At 39.8% G+C, this 22,821-nt stretch overlaps 1 protein-coding gene across 1 annotated transcript in view; it reads right to left on the bottom strand.

Annotated features, from left to right (window-relative positions):
• Positions 1 to 22,821, bottom strand: part of CRYBG3 (crystallin beta-gamma domain containing 3) — an 83,408-nt gene that overhangs the window by 54,073 nt on the left and 6,514 nt on the right. The window contains exons 2-3 of the mRNA XM_039555185.1: positions 14,999 to 15,077; positions 2,367 to 2,794 (exon numbers count right to left, since the gene is read on the bottom strand). Of these exons, the coding sequence (XP_039411119.1) occupies positions 2,367 to 2,794; positions 14,999 to 15,077 (507 nt within the window). The remainder of the gene's footprint in view (positions 1 to 2,366; positions 2,795 to 14,998; positions 15,078 to 22,821) is intronic.

The following is a 22,821-nucleotide window of genomic DNA, read 5'->3' as shown; positions in this document are numbered from 1 at the left end:
GAGAACAAATCCAGCATAACCACTTCCATAAAAGAAAAAAAAAAGTTATCCTTGATTCAAACTTTTTAGAAAGGTAAACAATGCAAGCCTCTGCTTCCCCACAGTCATTCCAATTTTTCTTTACTAATTGCTTCAGAAGAGCAGTTCACATTGTGTGGTCAGGCAGAGAAAAACATAATTAAAGTTACACAGAGATTGTCTAACTTGTTAGTATCCCAAGCCAAAAAGAGCAGAAAATACACTGTACTTCAGAGAATCAGCTTAAAAGGCCATTAAAATTGGTTGAATGTTTGCCCTAATTTACAACAGCTACAATGAAAAAAACCCCTGATTCTTCTTCCATTTAAAAAAGTTCTTTTCTATGGAAAAACTTAATTCTGTATATAGACCAGCTTACCCTTACCTCCAAACTAGCAACACACATTCTTATGTGCTTGCCTGGCCATGAGACGTGAACTATACCGAAAAAGAATCTAAACTGATTTGCAAAGATTATCTAACAGAACAGGACAATGTCAAAGGATGGTCAACTGAAAAAGCCAACAGTAACTTTGACTTCAGGAAAACAAAAATAACTCAAAAATTTTTGCAAGAGCAAAGAGGTCACCTCAGTGAGTTAGCACCCAACCTTCCATACTCCACTAACTTTTATTAATGCTTTATTTTATTAATCTACATTTTAATGAAGAATTCACAAGAAGAAAAAGGGGAATGAGATCCATCTTACCCTGTAAATTGTGCATACAGAAGGGTATACTACAGAAACAGCGAAGAGCAGCAAGAGACTGATGCAGCAACCCAGCCTGTCCAACAGGTTTTAGGGAATACAGTTTGCTCAGGAACTAGACCGAATAACACCACGCTCCAGGGCCTCTCCAGAGCACAACTAAGGGGAGGGGAACTTTTCTCCTGCATTGATCAAAGCAGTGGTGATGCTGAGCTGCAGTTTGGAAAAAGCATAGTCAGATGCGTGATACCACGGTAAGAGTCTGAGATAAAAACCAGTCGACCACGTCACAGACCAAACCAGAGTGTTCACAAGAACTCAACCATTATTACTATTAATTACTGTATTTTGGAGGTGGAAATACAGTTTTAACTCCATCTAAATAGGTATCACATCACCTGTTCATATCTTGACCAGCCACTGCATTTACAACATAAAGCTTCAAATCATTATTCTGCCAAATAATAGGTAAGGGCAGAGTGCTGGAGAGAGCCCCAGTCTGGAAGTGGAATTCAATAAGCAGCTATTCTGGGTGTCTCTGACCTCCTACATGGAGATGAAACACTTCACATGCCACCAATAAACAGACTAAACACAACTCAAATTAGTTAAAAAAAATTAAAAGGAAAAAGGTGTCTCCTCTGAGTCCATCCTCCCATTCTGCAATTCAAGCAGGAGCACTGTGATAGAGACCAATTGGTTAACCCCAATCATTACTTTCTGCTTAAATTTGAAATAAATACTCTGGGCCATACTGAAAGCCTGAGTTATCAACACTTGCAGACCCACTGCCCACAAACAAGTCCATGTTCTACACACCTACTGAAAACTGGACAGGAACCACAGGCTAATTCACACCTAATCCAAACCTACTCTGTGCCGACCCATGTGTAGCCCAATTTTCAACATAACAGCTACAAATTCTTTTGGAAAACTAATACCTATGTTTATGACAATCAGAAAAGGTTTGGTAATATACAGTGTTGACCACAGCCAGTGCTTTAACTTTTCTACTCTCAAACACACAATGGTGCTCTTGCCATCATTTTTTCTTTTAATATTCTTCTAAAAATATTACAGGACTGCAAAAAATGCTCCATATTTGGACTATTTGAAATTGAGTGCTTTACATAACCTTCTTTAACATCACAGGAAAACCCCAAAGAACCAGGGGGGGGAAAAAAAAAAAAAAAAAAATCACACAAGCAAAAATCACCCAGTCAGTTATCCAAGAAAAATAATTTTAAAAAGAGAAAACCTTACTTGCATAAGTAAAATTATTGAACCGCTGAGATATAAAAAAGACAAACATTTAAGCCTTTATATAGGCCATAATATGGATGGAAATAAGCACTTTACACTTCTTTTTTTTCCTTAACATATTTATAAATGACACATCTAGTCAGGACACTTTTAAAGAACTTCTTTAAAGTTATATTTTGTTGCAGTTGACTTCTCCCCTCCTCATTTATGTAGAGTAGTTGCTACTGGAGTTTTGCACAAGTCAAGCCAGGGACACTCCAACCACCCTTGAAAATGACAGACATTTGTCATACACTCAGCAGAACTTGGTCAGCATAGTTCTATGCACACACACACACACACATTAACATATTTAATAATAAACTATAAAACTTACTTCTCTGTATCTGAGGATTGTTTCCAGCCTCTTAGAAGATCCTGTGTGATATCTTTCCCAGTATTAGTTAAGATGGCATCATCTTTATTTACAGAATCCTCTTTTCTTCTAGCCACAGGCTCTTCAACTTTCGGATTCTTTGGCTGCACGTCCTTTGGAAGGGTATTTGTGCTCTGTAAATCCTTTTCACATCTGTTGGGCTCATCTTGGAAGGTAGAGGGTTTAGATTCTACCAAAGATGATTTTGTTGCAATATTAAATAAGCTTCCAAGGAAATGAAAAAAGCCTTCTCGGGGTTGCTTGTCTTTATCTGCTGTTTTGATTCCAGGAGTCAAACTAGGGAGGCTATTAGCCTTTTTCAGTTCCTCCTGGATTTCAGACTTGCTAAGTTCTTCTGTTGAATGGTTCTTCTCTTCATTTTGACAAGCCTAAGATAAATACAAAAAGCACATAAAGATGCTGTTTCCTGTCATTTTCACACATTCCCAAATTCCTTGATTTTAATTTGCGCCTATGCATTGTATTCCTTTCAGGAGAGCTGTCATTTAGAAAGGTTAAAGCCCACTGCTTGCTGTCTTCTCTTTTTGTACTAAAGAGGTCCCAATTCTACAAAAATAAAAAGGACTAATACAGGCTAGAAAATTCCCAAAGTAGCTGCAGTGGAAAAAAAAATACAGGACAGATGGCAACAATTGCTTCAACTGGCATAAAAAACATGGGGAAGAAGCAAGGAACAGTTATTTCACACTTCAGACTAATCCCCTTGGAAAGCACAGCTTCACAAACAAACATCCATGTGCTTGTGAGAACAGTTTTCAGCTTGCAATCTAGGCAAGAACACCACAGCCAAACAGAAACACACCACAGCCTTCTGCACGTCTGAAAACCGAGCAGAATCAAGAACAGAATAGGGATAAAACCAACTCGGCTCGCATGCCAGAGGTGAATCCTGCCTGCCACCCTTAGCAAACCGATGTTGCAACCTTTGGCCAGCTCTCCTTCAACTGCACAGCTCTGTTTCCAAATGGATTTGTTGTGCCCCACAGCCTCCAGCACTCAAATTGCCTGGTTTTCCACACAGCCAAAGTCCTACAGAGCACCACCCTGCACCTCTGACCTTCTGACCTGACTATCAGCCCTATCAGTGAACTGAAATGAATGAGCACCAAGGCAGGGTTTCACCTCATTCAAACCACATGTTCATTTCTTCCCTCAACTCAGCTGAGCATCTACACCCAGAAGCAAGGCAAGCCCCATTCCTCACCAATTTGTGCCCTTGAATTTCCTCCGTGTCAGCTCCTCTCACAGATCCAAGGTCTGCTGTACAAGCTCATCTTACTTCTGTCAAGACCATCTGCCCAAAAGGATGGTGCAACTTCACCGGAAGGCTTCACAAACACCACATGTAACCACATTTTCAGCTTCACAATCTGCAAATATGTTTTTCCCTGGACTAAAGTTTTCGGGGAAGCACCTCCCCCCCCATCCCCACCCTTCGTAGTGGGTGCCATAGGATATTGCTGCCTATTTTATCTTTACAGTACAACCCTTGTAATTTCAATTCCTGATTCAACCCAGTTTATTAAAACAGATTGAAGTTACCCCAGCTTTTCTTAGATGAAATCTATCCTGCTCAACAGGAGTGGGAAAGAACATGAACAAAAAGTCCTATGCAAATTTTAGTTGCGTCAACAGTACACTTGGATGAGAGTAATTGTTTCAAATTGGGCAACACCTACTCATCCAATCTACAGAGAAAGCTACTATTTCCACTAGGTGACTAATCCTATTGCCACTTGAAGTAATCTTAAATAAACCAGCAGGCTTATCTGTTAATAGGCCATCTAGGATCATGTTAATGATGAAAAAAGGGTTTTAATGAACTCAGCTTCATCCTCGGGGAACAGCAATTTCTTAAGAACTTTCAAGATATATTTAGTGATACTGGAGAAGTGGTCTTTAAACTTCGAGCAATGCTTTTTCACCTTTTAAATACAGAGTAGATGCAATTGCTTAATATTAAAAGATGCATGTGCTGAAAGTGGAATTGTTTATGTGAGGATAGAAATTGAACAGCACTAATTTGTCCTTGAGAAAGCCACACAACCTCCATTTTCTTCGTACAGGCAAGATACTTGTACAACCACACTGAACTTCTAAGTAAACTTCTAGAAGTGGGCCAAGTCAAACTCTGGCCTTTTTTCATCCCACCTGTGACAAACCCCACCTGCTCCCCCACACACTGCACTGATCAACAGCTGATGCATCACAAAGGGGTGTAGTCACGCCTGGGTATCAGAGATTTACCACTTCACATGTCAACTCCACCAAACCCAGCCCTGTAAATGAAGATGCCAACAGTGCAGCTTGCAGATGTGCCACAGCTCTGGCTGCTGCTGGCTTCAGTACTAGACAAGTAACACATGAGCCTGCAATGAATCTCTTGAATAATTAACTTTATCTCACAGGAACTGAGTACTTTGCATAAGGAAATACAAAACAGAAACAAGAAATCGAAACAATTTCCAAAATTTGGTAAGTGAATGATTCACCATGTCAGCTTCAAAGTTCTATTGTCACAGTTTCTCCCTTCACTTTCACTAACACCTTAGAATTGTTCAATACCAGATTTTAATTCAACTTCAAGTGAAGGAGGGCATTTCTCCCTTGTTTTGTGATTCGTACCATTCACTCAGAAACACTCAGAAGAGTATTTCAATGCAGGAAATGCACACATCTTATTCTTTGCACATATAACCCTTTTAAGCTATAAACATTTATATTAACTATTAAGTTAACAACTAAATGCATTAACTATAAAAGAAATTGTTACATTAAAAACTTAAGAACAGTTTAGTCTTACAGCTGTTTTTGTTTGTTGCTTTGTTTGGTGGGGTTTTGCCCATTTTTAAAACCATTTGTATTCAGTAACTACTGGAGGGTTTTGGTTTTTTTTTTCCTGTTAGGAACTGAGACTTCAAATATAGTTAAATCTCTACATGTGAAAGTCTTCTCCAAGCAGCTCTGAGACATAACGCTTGTTAAGACTGTGCTGCTTATTTGTGAGCATAATTTATGCCCTGCTTGAAAAGCTGTTTTGTAGTCTCTGCTTCCAGAAACAGAAATCTATTTAGACTTTCCTTCCTCTTTAATCTTCCTTTCTTTACTTAACTTTTGGTAAATCAAAAGAACAGGAAGTTTTAATATGAAAGGGTCCTTCCATACCTTTAACCATAAATAGCATCTTGCATGAAAAAAAGCTACAGAGAACATTTACGCTGTGCTTATTTGAAGATGTATGTGGATATTAAGTCCTAACACAGAAACTGTACAAATCATTTTTTCTTCTCTTCAATATAATCAATCCTACTCTTCATATATTCTCCCTCCTGCTCCACTTCGCCATAACAGACAGCTTGAGCTATAGGTATTTTATCATTTGCACACAAAATCTCAATTTAAAGTCTGAAGCACTGTTTAGGCATTACACAAACAGCACTGCTCCTGCTGCAGATTTTGAAGTTTGTCTTTTAAGATGATGCCATATTCAAATTAGTGAGACGAAAGCACATGATTTTACTAAAGCCAGTAAGCCTCTAGCACAGCAGGAGCCTTCAGGCACAAGTGCCTGATGAACACGCAGTACAGTGGCACTTCCACGAATCAGTATCACAGAAACTTTCACTTATCGTTGCCCATGCCTCTCTCCCAGTCTGTCTCTGACAGAAGCCCCCAGCAAACACTCAGGAAAAAAAAAAAAAGGCAAGGGCATAGGGTATATATAAAGTAATCCTTTCCCTGGTACGTCCCACCAGTTTTCAACAGTCTTTAGCCTTTAGCTGACATTGACAGAGCATTTATTCTGTCACAATTAAGCTTGAGCAGTTTGATACTCACAACACTGAAGGAATACCAGTGACTCTTGTTTTACCTACACTTCATGTCATCCGTCAAAGAAAAACAAATTTAAGAAGTCCTCTTGCAGTGTCACAGCAGTCTGAATAGTTTCTCAGGCTTACCAAGCAAAGAGTAGTTTCTGGATGGAAACCCACCTGCCAGATCCCCTCTGATATCCTTGCTGATGCAAGGAAAAAAAGTTCCCTGCTATAGCGTTCTTTCTGCTCCTCTTGTAATGAACTGTCATCAGTCTTTCCCTTGCCTCCCCTTTCCCACTCTCTGTGAGCTTTCCTGCTTGTGACATGCTTCATGAAGCTTTAATTAGCTTTTAGTCCTTTGGCAACTCATTCCTCCAAGTTTCACTGGGCAAGCCCTGGGTAACCTGGCCTGACCTTACAGCTGAACTGAGGCTGGACTGGATGACATTCTGGAGTCCCTTCAATCTGAATTATCCTATGGGCCTGTGCCCTCACATGCAACGAGGCTGGTGCAGAGGGGAAGCCTGGCAGAGTGTGAAACAAGATCATGCTTTCGATCAGGTGACTGGGGAGACTGCAGTGATAAGTGACACTGTGTCTGGGCACCGTGCTCCCACTTTGCTGCACAAAGCAGCCTGGCAGCTGGGGCTCGGGAGACAAGCCCACGGTGCCATGTCTCAGGCAGGATTCTCATCTCAGCTAATCTATTCATGGCAGCCGAGGTGTGCTTTCGAGGCTGTAATCCACTCCTGGCTGCAGCACAGACATATGCCCTCAGCCTAATTGCACCTTGGCAGGCAGGCTCAGGGCTCGCCACCAGTGTGAACAATCCTCCAAGGTGGCACAACAGCACCCTGAGGAGGGATTGCTTTGCTTCAGTTTTCCTCACCTCCTGCACCAGCAGGGAACAGCCACCCTTGTAATCACCTTTTCTCAGCAGCTGGGTGGCTGAAGTTTGAATTGCCAGAGGTTCTCAGTCAGCAAGGGCTACATCCTCTGCCAAAAATACAACCTCTTTTTATTGCCCTAACGAGAGAAATTAAAACATTAACAGCATTAAAACACAGATCTCCGTGAACAAAGCATTAGCTTCCAGCTACGACTGCCAGACATTTCGGATTTCCCTCCCCATGAATGAATGCTCATTACGAAGCAGAAACCCCAGACAGCCGCGCAGGGACCTCTCAGGCCGCCTGTCCTGCTGCACTGGGAGCTGCTGCTGGAGAACATTCTGCCTCCTGCACAGATACACTTCTGCCACCTCATCTCTCCTGTAGTTGTGAGAGAAGATGGCCTGCCACCAGAAATTTAGGATCATCACTAATTCACCCTAGGGACTTTCAACAAGTCATTTAACCCCAACATCCCGATATAACTCATCTGAGAAGTGGCCATGGCACTACTCCTGAATTTCTGTGTGCTGGCATTTAGAAATCATTTAACAGCTTCAGGTTGAAGTGTTGGGTGCACAGAGTAGCACATTTAGGCATTGTCACCTATAGTACAGGAAAATTAATATTGTTCCTAGCCTTAGCTTTGACCTTTCAACACTACTAAAACAGCTGCATTTCATTCAGCAATTATGAGCATCTCATTCAATTTGAACACTGATAGAGAACATAAATTCTGTGTGCTAAGCAAAATCCACAGCGAAATAGCTCTGTTTGGTGGCAGGCTGGTTCATCCCCACAGTCAGTCAGTCACTAATGCAGGTTTTTCAGCAGATCTTCTTTCTCTGGGAGGTTAAAGCATCCTTGGTGTAATCTTCCACCTTTTTTCAGTGAGTGTGCCTTAAATCCACATGTGAAATAAGCTTTTGTTTTTTCAAGTACTGTGAGGAAAATCTTTTAGGCTTTTGCAACCAACAGGAGGCAATACAAATGGAAACCTAATGAAAAACTACTGGACATAGTGAGACAAAGATTAGGAACCACACTTGTCGGAGGAAACTAGAAACTAAAAAAATCCAGGCAAAAGTACTATCAGACAGTGAAATACACAATAAGAACCCCTAAAAGTCCACTGTTGCTAGTGTTCCTGAGACAACTGGATTTTAAAAATACATGGTTAAAGTGGGTTTTTCCTATTTAAGCCAGTAATTAGACTGGTGGTGTAGATGATGTACGAGAGGCCCACCATTGTGAAAAACTGGTTAGTCTTTACTAAAAAGCCCCTTTTAACTAATCAGAAAAAGCAAAAAAAACCCCAAAATAAACAAAGAATGACTTGGGGGCTTGGGGGAAATTAAGTTAAAGGTGAACTCAGTATCTCTACAAATACCCAATTAACCTGAATATTTTGGCTTTTTAATACTCCTTCCACATCCTCATTTCTCTGCTTGGTTTGACATGAAAAACATCAGGTCATGGCAACCCCAGAAGACAAGAGTAACTAGAAAACTAATGAAATCATGGCATCTTCATAATCAGGAGTAAAAGTTAAACAACAGGAAGAGACTTTTAGTTAAAGTGTATCAGTTTTGCATTTTTAAAAATAAACCTATTTAACGTCAATGACTATTTAACATTTAGAAAGACAACTGCATCTGTTCAAAGTTCAACACTGGGACTTTAAAAACTTGCTTATCCATTTGAATTCCTAAAACAGCAAGGAGTCATTAATGTATATTTAATTTGTCAGATGAGGAAAGAAAAGACGAAATAAACATTCTCTGAAACTCTATAGTATTCTCCTAAAATCTGAGGAAGTATCCAGAGATACACTCCCTGACAAGAGAACAGATAAAGTGGTACGGGTGAACACTTCAAATGAAAAGATGGAGAAAAAGGAGGTACAATTTGAAAAAAAGCTTCTGCTAGGTCACCTTTGCAGGAAATTTTAAACTCAGTGGAAGTCTCTAGAAGGACAAAATTAACTTTTTAATTTAAAACTTTCTCTTCACAGCATTTGCAGAGCTGCTCAAAAACTTTCCCATCTGAATTTTCTCATTAAATTATTGTAAAGCTCTGATCAAAGATTAAAAATTGGTACTCACTTCTGAGTATGCAACCATCACCTTATTGCTACAAGGTCTACTGTGGAGCCAGAGAGAACAGAATTAAATTGTCTTATTTCTGTTCTTTCCTCTAAAGTCTTCCAGTACCACACTTTCATTGCCTTTCAATAAATACATTTTAACAAACACGAAACAATTTCTGTTCTCTTTTATTTGACAACTTCTTGAAGTTTGGGGGGGGGGGGAAGGTGAAATTTACCTTTTCAATGGACGAGACAGTGCACTTGGAATGGGATGAGACAGTGCGATTTCCACCTGTACTTACATTCTATTGGCAGATTACAGCATCTGGCATCACACTTCTGCTTCTCATCTGTCTGCTGGTTTTCTGAGCTAAACAGACCAAGGTTTAAGCCTTTTTCTCCCCCACCTACCCAGAAACAAAGTTCCCCGCTCATGATCCCTTCTTTGAAGAACTAAAGTAGTAGAGAGGGAAGCACATTTCAGGATCATTCTCTCTAAAAATCTTCAGTATGACCAGGGAATTTACCAGAAGTTTCGATGGGATGAGCTTGAAATATCTTCCTGAACACATACAGCTATTAACACCACCAATTAAAGTGTCCTGGGAAACACCAGGAGGTGCCAGGTATTCAGCTTTAAATTCCATTTCAACAAAAGTCTACAATGTGACTGAAGAGAAAAAGATCTCTTTTCAGCTTTCACAAGAGAAATCTGGATTATACAAACTCCAAAACCATTTTTGTTTAATCTTTCATTGTTGCTGTGGGCAGCAACAGCAACAGTTTTTAAAAGTAACCCTCAGGTTTTTAAAAAATTCGTGGTTGGCAGTAGTAGTCCATCTCCCTTGACTCCCAAAAGGCAAAGAATCCCTCTCTCTGATTTCTAATTATTAGGTCAGGAATTCAGCAGGAATTCACAGTCAGGCTGAGCAGACATTACTTAGATAATTAGTGAAGAAATTTCAAGTGATGAGGTTTTTGAAATAAAGTCAATATAAAATAAAACCATGACAATTTAAAACCCCACCCCATGCTATATGCAAAAAAGTATGTAGTTAACTAAGACTCTAGGTTTAATTTTGATTTCTAACTTTTTGTAAAACTTAAAATTATAGTCAGAATGAGGGACATTCAGTAAGAACAGCTACCTATATTCAGCAATTTCATGGGACTTCTAAAAAAAATCTTTTGTAAATTGGCACACTGGATGCAAAATTTTGTGACAGAGAATTACTGCACAAATTAGGCTGAAAGGAATGTGGCTGGGGAGGTCATGCAGTCTGTGCTCCTGCACAAAGCAGCTCTGGTTCATCCAGCTTTGTTTTAAGTATTTTCAAGCACAAAGATTCTGCAACTCACTTGGGCAAACTGTTTAAATACCTGACCATTCTTATAATGAAGGGGGGGAAAAAAATTAATATAGGTGACTGGAATTTGCCATGTTCCAACTTGTAACCGTTGCAACTCCAAAAAGAACCTGGCTCCATCTTATCACATAATTGCAGTCTTTGCCATCAAAATTTAATACCATGTCTACTGCTTAAATACAGCCATCTTTATGTTACCTTGAAACGAAATTCATGTGAGAAAGCAGAGCTACAGAATAATCTCTTCTCCATGCTCATAGTGTACAGGAGTACTTGTCAGAGGCCAATTAGTTACAGGTTTAATTTGCAGCACAGAAGCTTTAGACGGCATGTTAAGAAAAAGACTTTTTAATTATAAGGTCTATGAAATTGGTAGAACAGTTGTCTGGTGAGGCTGCAGAGATCTTAAGAGATCTCCATCCCTGGAGCTCTTTGAGAACAAGTCAGACAAGCTTTTATCAGGTGTGACATAGATATAGAGATCTCACCTTGGGGCACAGGAGCAGACTTGATAATCTTTGCTGTACTTTCTGCCCCTGAGTTTTCTATGAAGGTTGAGACGGTCTCAAGTTAATTCAGGCTTGAGCCGATGGACCAAATGATAGAGTATGTGATGCTACTGAAATACTAAAATCTAAACTACACATTTGGTATACCAAATTTGCACTTTCTTTTTGGAACTTTTGGGTTTGCCTGACAGAGCCCACATAGTGGTTCCTGTGCTGAGATGCTTAAGAATTCCTTCCTAATGGGTTATGGAAGAATGTGCTATTTCCTCCATGCATGCTGCTACAGGAAGGATATCTGGGGACCATGAAACAAACTTTTGCAGGGAGCACTGTTGCAGTATTCCCTTTGAAAATGAAGTCCCTGTAGCCCTAAAAGGGGAGGTTAATAATATACTAACATGTACTGGACACTATGTAATGCAGATATTTAGTACAGTAAACATGAATTTCAGGAACTGTTTACATCCACACAACCATCTGTTCAACAATCACGTTGCTCAAATGGAGCGTTTACTCAGAAAGGACACCCCTTACAGCCCTAATTCAAAGAAACAGAAGCAAAACAAAATCTGTAAATAAATATTGGGAGGGGGTGGTGTTCTTTGTGCAATCAATTAACAGACACAGCAAATACATTCCAGTAGTATTTTCTTGAAAGTGATCAAGTGATGATTGATAAAGTCCCCCTGGCGCACAGAAAAATTAGGCTTAATATTTTCAAAAGGTGCATATTAAAATATCTTTTCCTCCCTTCATGAGCTAAATATTTCATTGTAGGGAAAAAATAATGGGGGTAAAGTACAGAAGTGGTGTCTAGAGTGCTCAGGAGAGTCAAAGAGCTACCATAGCTCGGCACAGCTCCCAGCTCCACTCACCCAGTTATAATTTAGACACTCGACCTTTGCTGCTAAATCAGAGACTTACAGATCCTCTGCTATTTCGCCCCTGGCCTCCTGCTGAGATGGCCAATGAATATACAAAATCACAGCATGGAAGTCCATCAGAAATAGGATGGCTCATTAACTTGGTGACACTAACACAGACACAACATGGTTTCACTACCTCACCTGAAATGCTGAGGTAGAAGCACAGCTCGGATTTCTTGGAAACCTGCCAAAAACTGGTCTAGATTCAGACATTCTTCACAAAGGACACTTATTGTAACAACATTTTTTTGGTCAGCCCATAGTAACCTTGATGATTGGATGAAAAAACCTGAAGCATCTTTTAATAACACTAGGCTGGAAAAGACTCTTAAGATTATCCCAAGACCACAATTAAGACAGTCTTAATTCTCTCCAACTGCTCAGCTGCCGCCTGGTGATCTTTGCAGAAGGCAGTTTATTTTGGCCAATGTGGTGTTACCAAATTTCCAGTGTGTATTGGAGAGAGCAGTGAGAGGAAAAACCAGAAAAATATTTTCCTCAGAAAATTGTGGCTGGGGGGAGCAACAGAAAACAAATACTTTCTCCACCTCTGAGTAAGTTTTTACTATCTAGCTGCAATTTCAGTGCACACAAGATAAAAAATTAGACTGCTAAAAGTACTCACTACCATGCATATGAAGCTGGTCAAGTGTATCAAGTTTTTGATCAGCTAAAGAAAGAGGAAAGTAAGTTAGACCAAAGCTCTCAGTACAGCTGAAGAGCCAGCACATTCTAGTTACATGAAAACCACACCTTCTTCCTAAATCCAGGTATTGTTTCAAAGAGCATGTCATGGTTTTAGTCTTTTAAACATAGGCGTAAAACAATATAATCAAATAAAAAGTTACAGCAAGACAAAGAGGAGATCAGATACAGTGGAACAAAACTTTACAGCACTAATTCTGGCACCATTTTTTAGCGCAGCATTATAAAAACACAAGTTCTGAGTAAAAGACTTTACTGAAACAAACATAGATTCAGCGGGGAAGATTCTGAATTGTGGCTTTGGTAAATTAAAAAAATTAATGAGATTTAGTTTTTGGCAAGTAAGAAATACTCTTAGGTAACTTAAACTTGCTGTGCTTGCTTTGCTCCACCTACACATCCTGCTTTTTCCTTGAGACCTAGCCCTATTCATACTTCCTTCTACGAAATTCCTAGTGCTGAAGTCTTGTGCACGTATGCTAAATGCTTCCCCTTCCTCAGTCCAAACCCCCCTCCAAAAGAAAATCTGGTTTGGAATTTTTCACTGATCTGACACAGAAAAATGAGATTTTTTTAAAACTGAGAAAATTTTCTTCTACTATAGTAGATATAATCTTCTCTGGTTTACCAGAAGCCTTTCTGCCTGCATTCCAAGGCATAAAATCAATGATTTATGGTAATAGGAAGGCGTGCAGTGGCATTTTCCAGGAGCTCTGAACTGACAGACCTGGCTTGAATCCACAGGGGTTCTGAACAAAAGTTGTTCTCCACCTTGCTGTAGACAAACCACAGTCAAAATGGAATTGTTATTGAGCAAATAACCCTGCTGGGGGTCTTTGTAGAGGCAACTGCAATGTCTTCAACTTTGGTGAAACCCAAAGAATTGGTCCCTAGATACTGAAGATGCAACTACACAGGGACTGTGGGCCCTACAGAAGCCAAGCACTTCCTTCTCCATACACCATCAGTGCCCAATAAATGCAACACGGGACAGAAATCTCAGATTCAGTGTGTTAAGAAGCCTACAGATAAATCTGGCAGACCAGCCAAGCCTCTTTTGGGGGAAGCAGCCACCATATTATCTGCACTGAACTAAAACAACTTAGAAAATGAACAAAAATTCAAGCAAAATTGCTTAGTGACTGGGTCACTAGAACAGCTCTGTGCAGGGCAAGATGTGACAGCAGCCAAGACAGCTGTTATCACCTGTCCTGTACATAATTACTTATGATGATGCCTGAAGAGGCCACCTAAAAACAGAGACTAGACAGGAGTAAGGGAGTAAAGGTAGGTATTTATTTGAAGTGCCTTCAAAGGTACCCCTGGGGAGCCAGAGGATACTGCCAAGATGGACCCCAAGGTGGACAACGGGTCACGAGTTCTTCACACTTTTATAGGTTTGGTTCATCTGCATATCAGGGTTAATTCTCCAATTAAAGCTTCAGTTAATGATGTAATTTCCCCAAGCTTGTCCCTGCTTTAGAGGCTTTTGGTTTACACATTTTGGGCCTAGGATGGTCTGAGTGTCCTTGGAGAGCAGGCCTGGAGAGGCTTTGTTATGTCTGCCTGGCATGAGAGAGCAGCAGTGAACAGGCAACAAGAAACTTCAGAGTGACACACTAAGCAGTACAGGATTTGAAAAATATAAAAGTTAAAACCGAAGGCATCAATGATAGCTGGCTAAATCTAAGTACAACTTTAGAGGTGTGCCAAGTGGCACAGGAGAAAGCCCTGATCACAGAGGAACGTGTCCTTTCCTTGCAGTACAAGGCTTACAGGACAAGACAAGCATGATTAACATGGGTAACTGGTGAGGAGCAGCTGATGTACAGACGAATTTCAGCAGAAAGATCTTACAGTGCTTTGGCTGGCAACCAGCAGACCTTCAGGCAAGCAAAGACTTGCTGTTTAGATATTTGTAAGCTATACAGAAATGGTGCTTTAGAGGAATGCCTCAAAACATAGATTGATAAAAATATTAGTTTTCTTCTTCACCGGCTAACTGCATGTGGAATCAGCACTGAAGTCCCACTTCTTTTGTGTAAGTAAACACATGAATTTTATTTTAAGAATGTGAAGCACAAACAGTTTTCCTGTCTTCAGCATGTATATTAGAACTCTGACATAGTAGACCCTAACCCAGAATATGGCAATCAGGTGCCACATCACAGTGCAGGAATCCATGCAACATCAGAACTCTAACAAACAGTCACAAGCAGAGGTGGCAGGTTTTACCTAAAATAAATAAATATTAGTCAATAAAAATCTTACCTTCAAAAGTGCAGGTAGAGTTGTGCTTTCCTTTTGGCTGCTCTTTAAATTTATGGCTTCGCTCTCTTTGTTTTCCGAACTGAAAAACAAAAATGTTTTGCAATGCTGAGTACTTGCATTATTCAAATCCAGTCAAGAGCCAACACATTCAACTTAAACACAAGAGAGCTCTAAGTTAGAAGGACAGGAAAACATATTTTCCAAACCGTAGCACATACTCTGCACATGTTGAAACTGAAAAAGCCAAGCCCCAAAAAGCTGAAGATAGAAACAAAATGACTGTTGCACCTCATACAGAGGTTTTCGAACTCAAGCATTCAGAAACAGCACACAGAATTTCAGCTCTTCCAGCTGAAAAATAACAAGATTTCCATGCCTGTGTATTATTTTTCAACTGTAGTTGAACAATGATCTACCACAGCAGCATTCTTTGCCACAGGACCACCTGGCACACCTGGCAGCTACAAGGTACACCCCATTCCGAGGGCTGTGAGCAAGTGGAATGCACTTCTGGCAGGTGGAATCCCAAATCACAGCCACCACATTGAACAGTTCTTCACTGAATATGCCTAATGGGCCATGCAAATGCACAAGGAGTTTTAGAAAGGGGACAACAGGTACATGTGTATTACCAAGGCAACGCCTGCTGTTCCATTTTCAAAGTCAGAAGTCCAAAATCACGTGTGTCCTTATCAGAAATTCACCAAATTCATTCAAATTTGTTTGAGGGCTCATCTTTGGAATGAAGGGAACCAACTCCCTGCCCCCAACCCCAATTCTTAAAACAATCCTTAATCACAATCCAGCAGAGAACATTTTAATAAAAACCTTTATCCTACAAGCAACTTAAAAGCAAAACCATTATCAAAGACAACATTAGGTAATGTTAATGACAGACATCAGTTCCTGCACTGTGTACCATAACATGAAGAAAAATAACTTTGTACCAATATATGAGTATTTAAATTAATTCATAATCACTTTGAATACCCTTCGTCATCAGTCTTAAACGTTTAACTTCGCTACTGACGAATGCACAAGCCCTTATTTCTGAACTCGTGTGAAGAGATGAACTGAAAGCTTTTTAAACAAAAAAACCAACTATTTGCAATTTGGTGAAATTCTGCAAGGATTTGGAGAAGGAATTTAGGGGCTGCTGTACTTCTACTGCTCCTGACTGCAAACCACAGGTAAGCACATCTCAGCAAAACTCCCAAAATGAAAAGTTTTCTTCCTATTGTGGATTAGGCATCTGCATTCAATATACACTGATATACACACAGAATACAAAAGCCACCCTGACTAAATATAAGTTTCCTTCTCAGCTGCTCAGAGACAGCATTCCCTGAATAAAAATGAGATCAGAAATCTCCTGCTATTAAGTTTTTCAAGATCTTTCGCATCTTTTCAGATGCATCAAAAGAAAAGCTTCTTCCTCCCGTTTATAGATCATCTCCAAGTCGAAAACCATGTACTTTCACATCACCTTAGGTAATCCTTCATAATGCATTCATAAACACAAGGATGCTTTTTCAGGGAGAGCATCAGACAGAAAGTCTTGGCTGTTCTTTGCCTCCCTGGAACACAGAGCAGATGAATTAATATTCTAACCTATTAATTTCTTCTGCTGCTAATGTGTTTCATGAAGGAGATGTCACAATCACTCTGGGCAGTCTGGCACACTAATTAAAGTGTTCCTCTGCACACAAACCTCTTTTCTTCCTCCTAGTTTTTGTTTTGTTGTTGGTTTAAAAAAAAAAAAAACCAAACCAAAAACCAAAACACTCTTCTCAGATCTGCATGGCTTTTCCTGATGTTGATACATTTCACATGAACAAGAATTCCCTGGACTTAAGAGTGAAATAATGAGGTTGATCTCTACCAAACATTTTTCCTGAGTTCAGTGTATCACTCCTTACGGAACTGGTCTGCAGACCACAAATGAGATCCTTGCTTTCATTAAGTATTGCCAGCACACATTACCAGTGCTGAATTATTCCATCACTTTGTTTTGCTCATATTCTTCCCTTTACATCATGTATTTTTTCCCACAAAACATTTTTCATTTTCCTACTTCTTGTTTATATTTGAAATACATGCCTGTATTACTTTCTTCTAGCTAGTCATAGAAATTCCATAGCATACATACCAAAACTGAAAGAATGTGATTCAGCAGATAAGCAGCTTAAAATCAACAAGTAACAAAAAAAAAAAAAAAGGATCAAAACTTTACTTTCCAACATAAAATAACCCTAACCATGGAAGCATTTCCCCACACCCTTTCATGGTTTATATTCTAGCGTTTCTACATTCCTTAACTTTTTGCTTTAGGGTGTAGTTCCTCAAACATGCTGACTTTGTCAGCAGAACCAGCTTTAGAAATCTCCACTCCTTCCTCCTCAACCTCAGCTATCTCTCTGCATCCTTAACTCAGCTAAGAAGGACTCTCAGTAAGGCCACATTTTTGGATAAAATCAAGGTGGGGGGCAGAAGTTTCCATGAGGAAAAATCCAGCCTGTGATCCAGTTTACAGTGCAGTGATTTCTAACAGCACAAACAAGGGGGCAACAAATGTCACTCAACAGCAGGAACAAGAAGGACAAACCACTGACCCTCACATCACCACGGACGCTGCTTGGTGTGAACCTCTTCTCCCCTTAGCCAGGGCCCAGTTCTAAAAGGATCTCTGACTGAAACCAAATGGTTTGAGTTTTACAGCACAAAAAGCTGTAAGTCTCCAGCACAAAAAGCTTCTCTGCTGCACACAGGGCTTGTGGGTTGTTTAGGATAAAATGGCTTTGTTTCTCTCAAAGAGCCAAGGTTACCTTCTGCAGCCTAAGCACCACAGCCACAGGGGCTGGGCCACACTCAGTGCCTGGGACTGGAGAACGGCTACTGCTCATCTGATTCACATGATGCAGCTTATCAATCCCCACTAACAACTCCCTACTAATTTTAGGGCTTTCCCTCTTCTTGTCATTGCATCCATGACATCACTGTGAACTAGGGCTACATCTGTATTTACGAAGTTTGGCTCCACAGAGTTTTAGGCTGTTCCAGAGCAGTGCCTTTCTGCAGCACTTTGCCACAGCAGGTACCACCAATGCTATCTCCAGCTCAGCACATCAAGTTAGGCTTGTGCTTAACCACCCACAGATAGGCCAGCCACCTCTCAGGAGAGCATTTTGCACTGGTCCAGTTAGGAAGATGAATTAATCTTCAACTCTGTGCTCCACAAACTTCTGGTGTTACATTATACACCCAGAAATAGGCCCCCACTAACCCAAGTTTTGAATCGACTTGCCTTTGCTTTGAAGAAGTAAAAGAGCAGAGCATGATCTTAGGAATACAGAAAACACCTCTGCCATGCCAGCTTGCTTCCATGGGCTTCTTACCTATCCAGGCAGTCATTTACAAATTGTCACAACCACTTGTCTACATATTTAGACAGGTATTACTCTCATTTTACAGATTTAAAGAGGAGAGAAAAAAGGTATGGAAATACTAAACAACACTCAAGAGTAATAAAGATGCTGTCACAATTCTAGAAACCCAAGCCTCTCAGATATGTGATCTACTGCCCTTCTGTTGCTATTTCTGCTAGACATTCCTTTTTCTCTTACGTATTAGTGCATCCAACAGAGATGGATTAATCTTTAGCAAAGGTTTAGAGGAAGGTTAGAGGGATTTCTTCTCCTCAGCTGTCTTGCTGCTCTTTCTACTGTCTTGCCAGCATGCCTAACCTGATTAGCATCACTCTTATTCTTTAAATAATCAAGATTAAACTTAAGCTACAGAATGGTATCTTCTGAATAAACCTTTCTTTGTGCCATTTTCTATTGCTTTTTGTTCCTCTGCTGCTGACTCTCTTTTGACCTTTCTGTAATACTTGGACAGGTGGTGTCTGAACCAGAAGATGGTTTGTGGTCCAAGTTTTTAATCATTACACTTTGGAAGGAGAGGTTAAAGATTCTTATGAGAGAGACATGCTCACATTCTGCACTGCCGCTCACACAAAAAGAGATTACATGAGGGATTACAGTCAAGAAAAAAAAAAGGCAATTGAATGGAGCATATTTAAGTACATGGCTTTCAAGGTCTTTTGCAACTGCCTCTAAAAACAGAACATGACAATTACAAACAATCACATCTTCAAAAGGCCCTCACAGCAGCTCTCTATGGTGTGAGAAGTCTGCTTCCTCCATCCTTGTCCTTCATAACAATCCCTCAGAACTTGCAAATTAAAAGCCCATCCCCTTCTTCCTTTATTAATCCACCCCACCCATGTTATGCACGCAGCAGATTGTGAATGTGTTGTGACAGATAAAAAAAAAATAAGCTACAGGAAACATACAAGTAATAAAGCACAAACACACAAGTTTGGATGAGACTGACCACACGCAGAGTTCTTAAAACTTAAAGTAATTGCTATGACATTTGAGGTTCCTTTTATGGGGAGAAGGCATGGACTGCCTGTTGCTGTTTGGGAAGGGGGAAATTAATGGGCACTCCCTTAAGGAAATGGGGACAGCTGACTAAAGCTGACCTTCAGTTCAGCATTGCCACAGCACTTGTGGATGATGACCCTCCCTACTTCTACCATGGTTTTGAATCAAATCTCTTCCAGTGCAGCAGCTCCAGCATTTACTTTTTGTGAAGTCCACACTTAACCAGACAGGTGAGTGCTCCAGCATTTTGCCATCTTCTCTCTTAGGGACAGATGACTCCCTGAGTAGCCAAACCCTCCCTGCTACCACATAAGACTGACATTGTTTGTTTCTAACTGGTCTTCTCCTCAGATTAACTCCAAAACCATTTAATGTGATGACTTGTAATGGTAGGAGAATAAGCAGTGTCCAACCTCAAAGATGCTCCAGGGTGCCAAGAGGCAAAAAGCATCTATGTCTGGCTTTAGTGGGATTATGGCAACAAACTCAGCCTGACCTATCCACACAGCCATCTATCCAGGTTCCATGACAGCACTTGTGACACCTCCTTCCCGTTATTTTCTAAATGGTTTTCCTGAAGATGTGTTTTTGGGATCACTGACATAATTCACGCTTAACCTCACGTAGGTTAATGTGTTTTTTAGGTTTTCTTTCTTTATTTCAGCATTCTAGGCTGTAATGCCAGCTCCTGAACCCTGCCTTTCCTTTCTCTCAGAACAAACCCAACACCCCTCTCTGGGAAATACACCTGATGTGGTTTTTATGTCAAGATTTCTTTCCAATTTTACTTTGTGCCAACAGTTACATGTTCAGTGCTGACCTTCCAGAACGATATTTCAATGGAGAAACAGAGAGATTGTTAACAAGGATTTCATCACCTAGTACTTTAAAATTCCTTTGTGCAAGAGCCTCCCTGAAGAATGTAAATGAGTGGAAATCCACAAGTCTAATAATACCATCAAATATAGATGTGCAATACCTCCATGAAGTTTCAGCACATTACAGGGACTATCACACCATATCCACAGACCAGCAGTAGTAATGAAATTTTTATTATAAAACTGCCAAGAGCCATAGGTTGCTTAGTATCGGTTTCTTCTTTGTCCCAGTTTCCAAGTGGTAATTTAAAAGATGACTGCTAAAAATTCAGAGTTTTAAATTAATATTTTATATATATGTAACAGTTACCCTGCTTGCCATACAGACCCTTATGATTACTGCAGCTGGCCTCTTGCATAATCTAGATTATGAAATTTCACCAAGGGAGACCTGTGTCAAGCCTTTAACACATGACAAGAAGTTATGAGCTTTGGTTGAAAAACAACAAACTATGGAAAATCGACCACATTTGTAAATAAGAGTTTTCCACGTAAACTACTACTAAATTCACTACTTATTAGGCTTACTATTCTGACTTGTCAAGCCTCATCTCTCACTCATTCTACATCTGTGTGGGACAGATTATAAAAGTCTTGGGTTCAAACAACCTCTTGAAGTCACAGCTCTACTATAACATAAAGCACTTAACTCTGATTTCTCTTCCAGTTATATTCCTTGAGGCAGAGTCATTCCTCAAACTTTAACACTGTCATTTCAAAACTTAATGCCACTGAGCTACTTCATTTTATTCTGAGGAAGGTTTTCCAGACATCAAATTGTTCTGGAGCTCTTTTCAGAGCCCTTTTTAGTTCGCCAGCATCTTTCTCATGATAAATCATGCACACCAAAACGGGACTCAGTACTCCAGTAACCAAAGAATCCACGGAATCCATGTGTTTTGTTGTGTATACACCCAACAATCATATTTTGTTCTCTGAGCCATCACTTTGGCAGCTCATGTTGGACTGTCAACCATGACAACTTAGTTTGTTTCCAAAGTCATCTACATGGTGATTTCTATACTTTTCAATCACATCATCTGCAAACTTCACATGCTACAGTTTTGTCCTCTTTTACATTATCTGTGAAGTTATTAAATTCAAAGAATTCAAAATACATTCAAAAACACAAACTTTTCATTTTCTTCAAACAGATCAAGTAGAAAATTATTTATTACATCTGTTTTTTTAATATTCCTCTGTATGTTGAGTTTTAGCCTGCTGCCATTACACTTGCAAATATTTTAAGTGGAGCATCAGTGCCAAGTCTTAAGCATCTAAGGATGGTATTTCAGCAGTTTGTCAAGTGAAGCTGTCATCTCATAAACAAAACTGAACTTGACAATTCCCATCTTTCAGTGATGTTACAATCAATACCATGTTTATTAACTGCTCAGGTTGCCTGGGAGACTTAGTAAAACAATTTTCCTATCCTTCTCCTTTAATCCAACTAAATAAAATAGACTTGAAAGGGAAACACCTTCCTCTAGGCATTAACATCACAGCTGTGAAGCCATTTGTGTGCTGTGCAGCCAGGAGAACTATCAGAACTTAATCTAAAAAGTCAATTTTTTAAGAGTCAAACTTCTGGCATGTACCTTGAGGAATATGAGCAAGGGTACAGTAACCATTTGTTAAATTAACTGAAAGGAAAATATTACTGTAAAGCTCAGTGGCAACAAGACATTAGAAAATCAACTGAATAAAAAGAATTGCCTTGTGCATCAAGTGATGGCTAAAATATGTAAGTATTTAACAGAAAATAAGAATGGTTTCATTTTAGCAGAAAAAAAACCCCCAATGAATTAAATTCATTAAAACCTCTTTCCTGTTCCCCTCCCCCCAAAACCACAATGTTGCCCTTTTTTGAAAAGCTCCAAAATGAAAAATTTCAGTGAACCTCTCAGCAAGATTCCCAAGGCTAACACACTTCTTGGGAAACCAAACAGCAGCAGCAGGGACAAAATCTGCCTCTAGTCTCTGACAAGGCTCTTGGGGCTTGTGTTAAAGAGAGATGGAGAATTTTGCACAGAAATTTGAATGCGAAGTTTCTGGCTGCTGCTTCTGTGCTTAAGCTTAGGCCACACACAGAGGGGAGGAGAACTGAAGACATTAAGACAAATGGAAATTATAAAAACAAGTTATTGAGTTTGAAATTAGAGGGTCAAAGGAAAGGAAAACTGCTTTTTCATTTAAAATGAATAAACAAGCAAAGTGAAGGAAAAGAAAGCGAAAGGTAAGGAAGGAGAAACCGGAGCAAGGAGGAGGAAAAGGCAGGAACTTAGGCAGAAGAAGTGTTACAATTGCTGATTAAGTGTTGAAATAGCACAAAATGTATTATATTCAATTAAACTAGCCTCATTTCGAAACTGGTTTGATTACAGACAGCCATAAGCAATTTGGATTGTTTTAACTGAAACAATTTTTCCTCTCAGACCTGTTTCTGCTGCTGATTTACATACTGCTCTTTGCTTGTGCAGCAAAGCTGGGTCAGCTT

Source organism: Corvus cornix, chromosome 1 (genome assembly GCF_000738735.6).
Source record: "Corvus cornix cornix isolate S_Up_H32 chromosome 1, ASM73873v5, whole genome shotgun sequence".
Taxonomy (NCBI): domain Eukaryota; kingdom Metazoa; phylum Chordata; class Aves; order Passeriformes; family Corvidae; genus Corvus; species Corvus cornix.
This window is presented reverse-complemented; position numbering and strand designations above follow the sequence as displayed.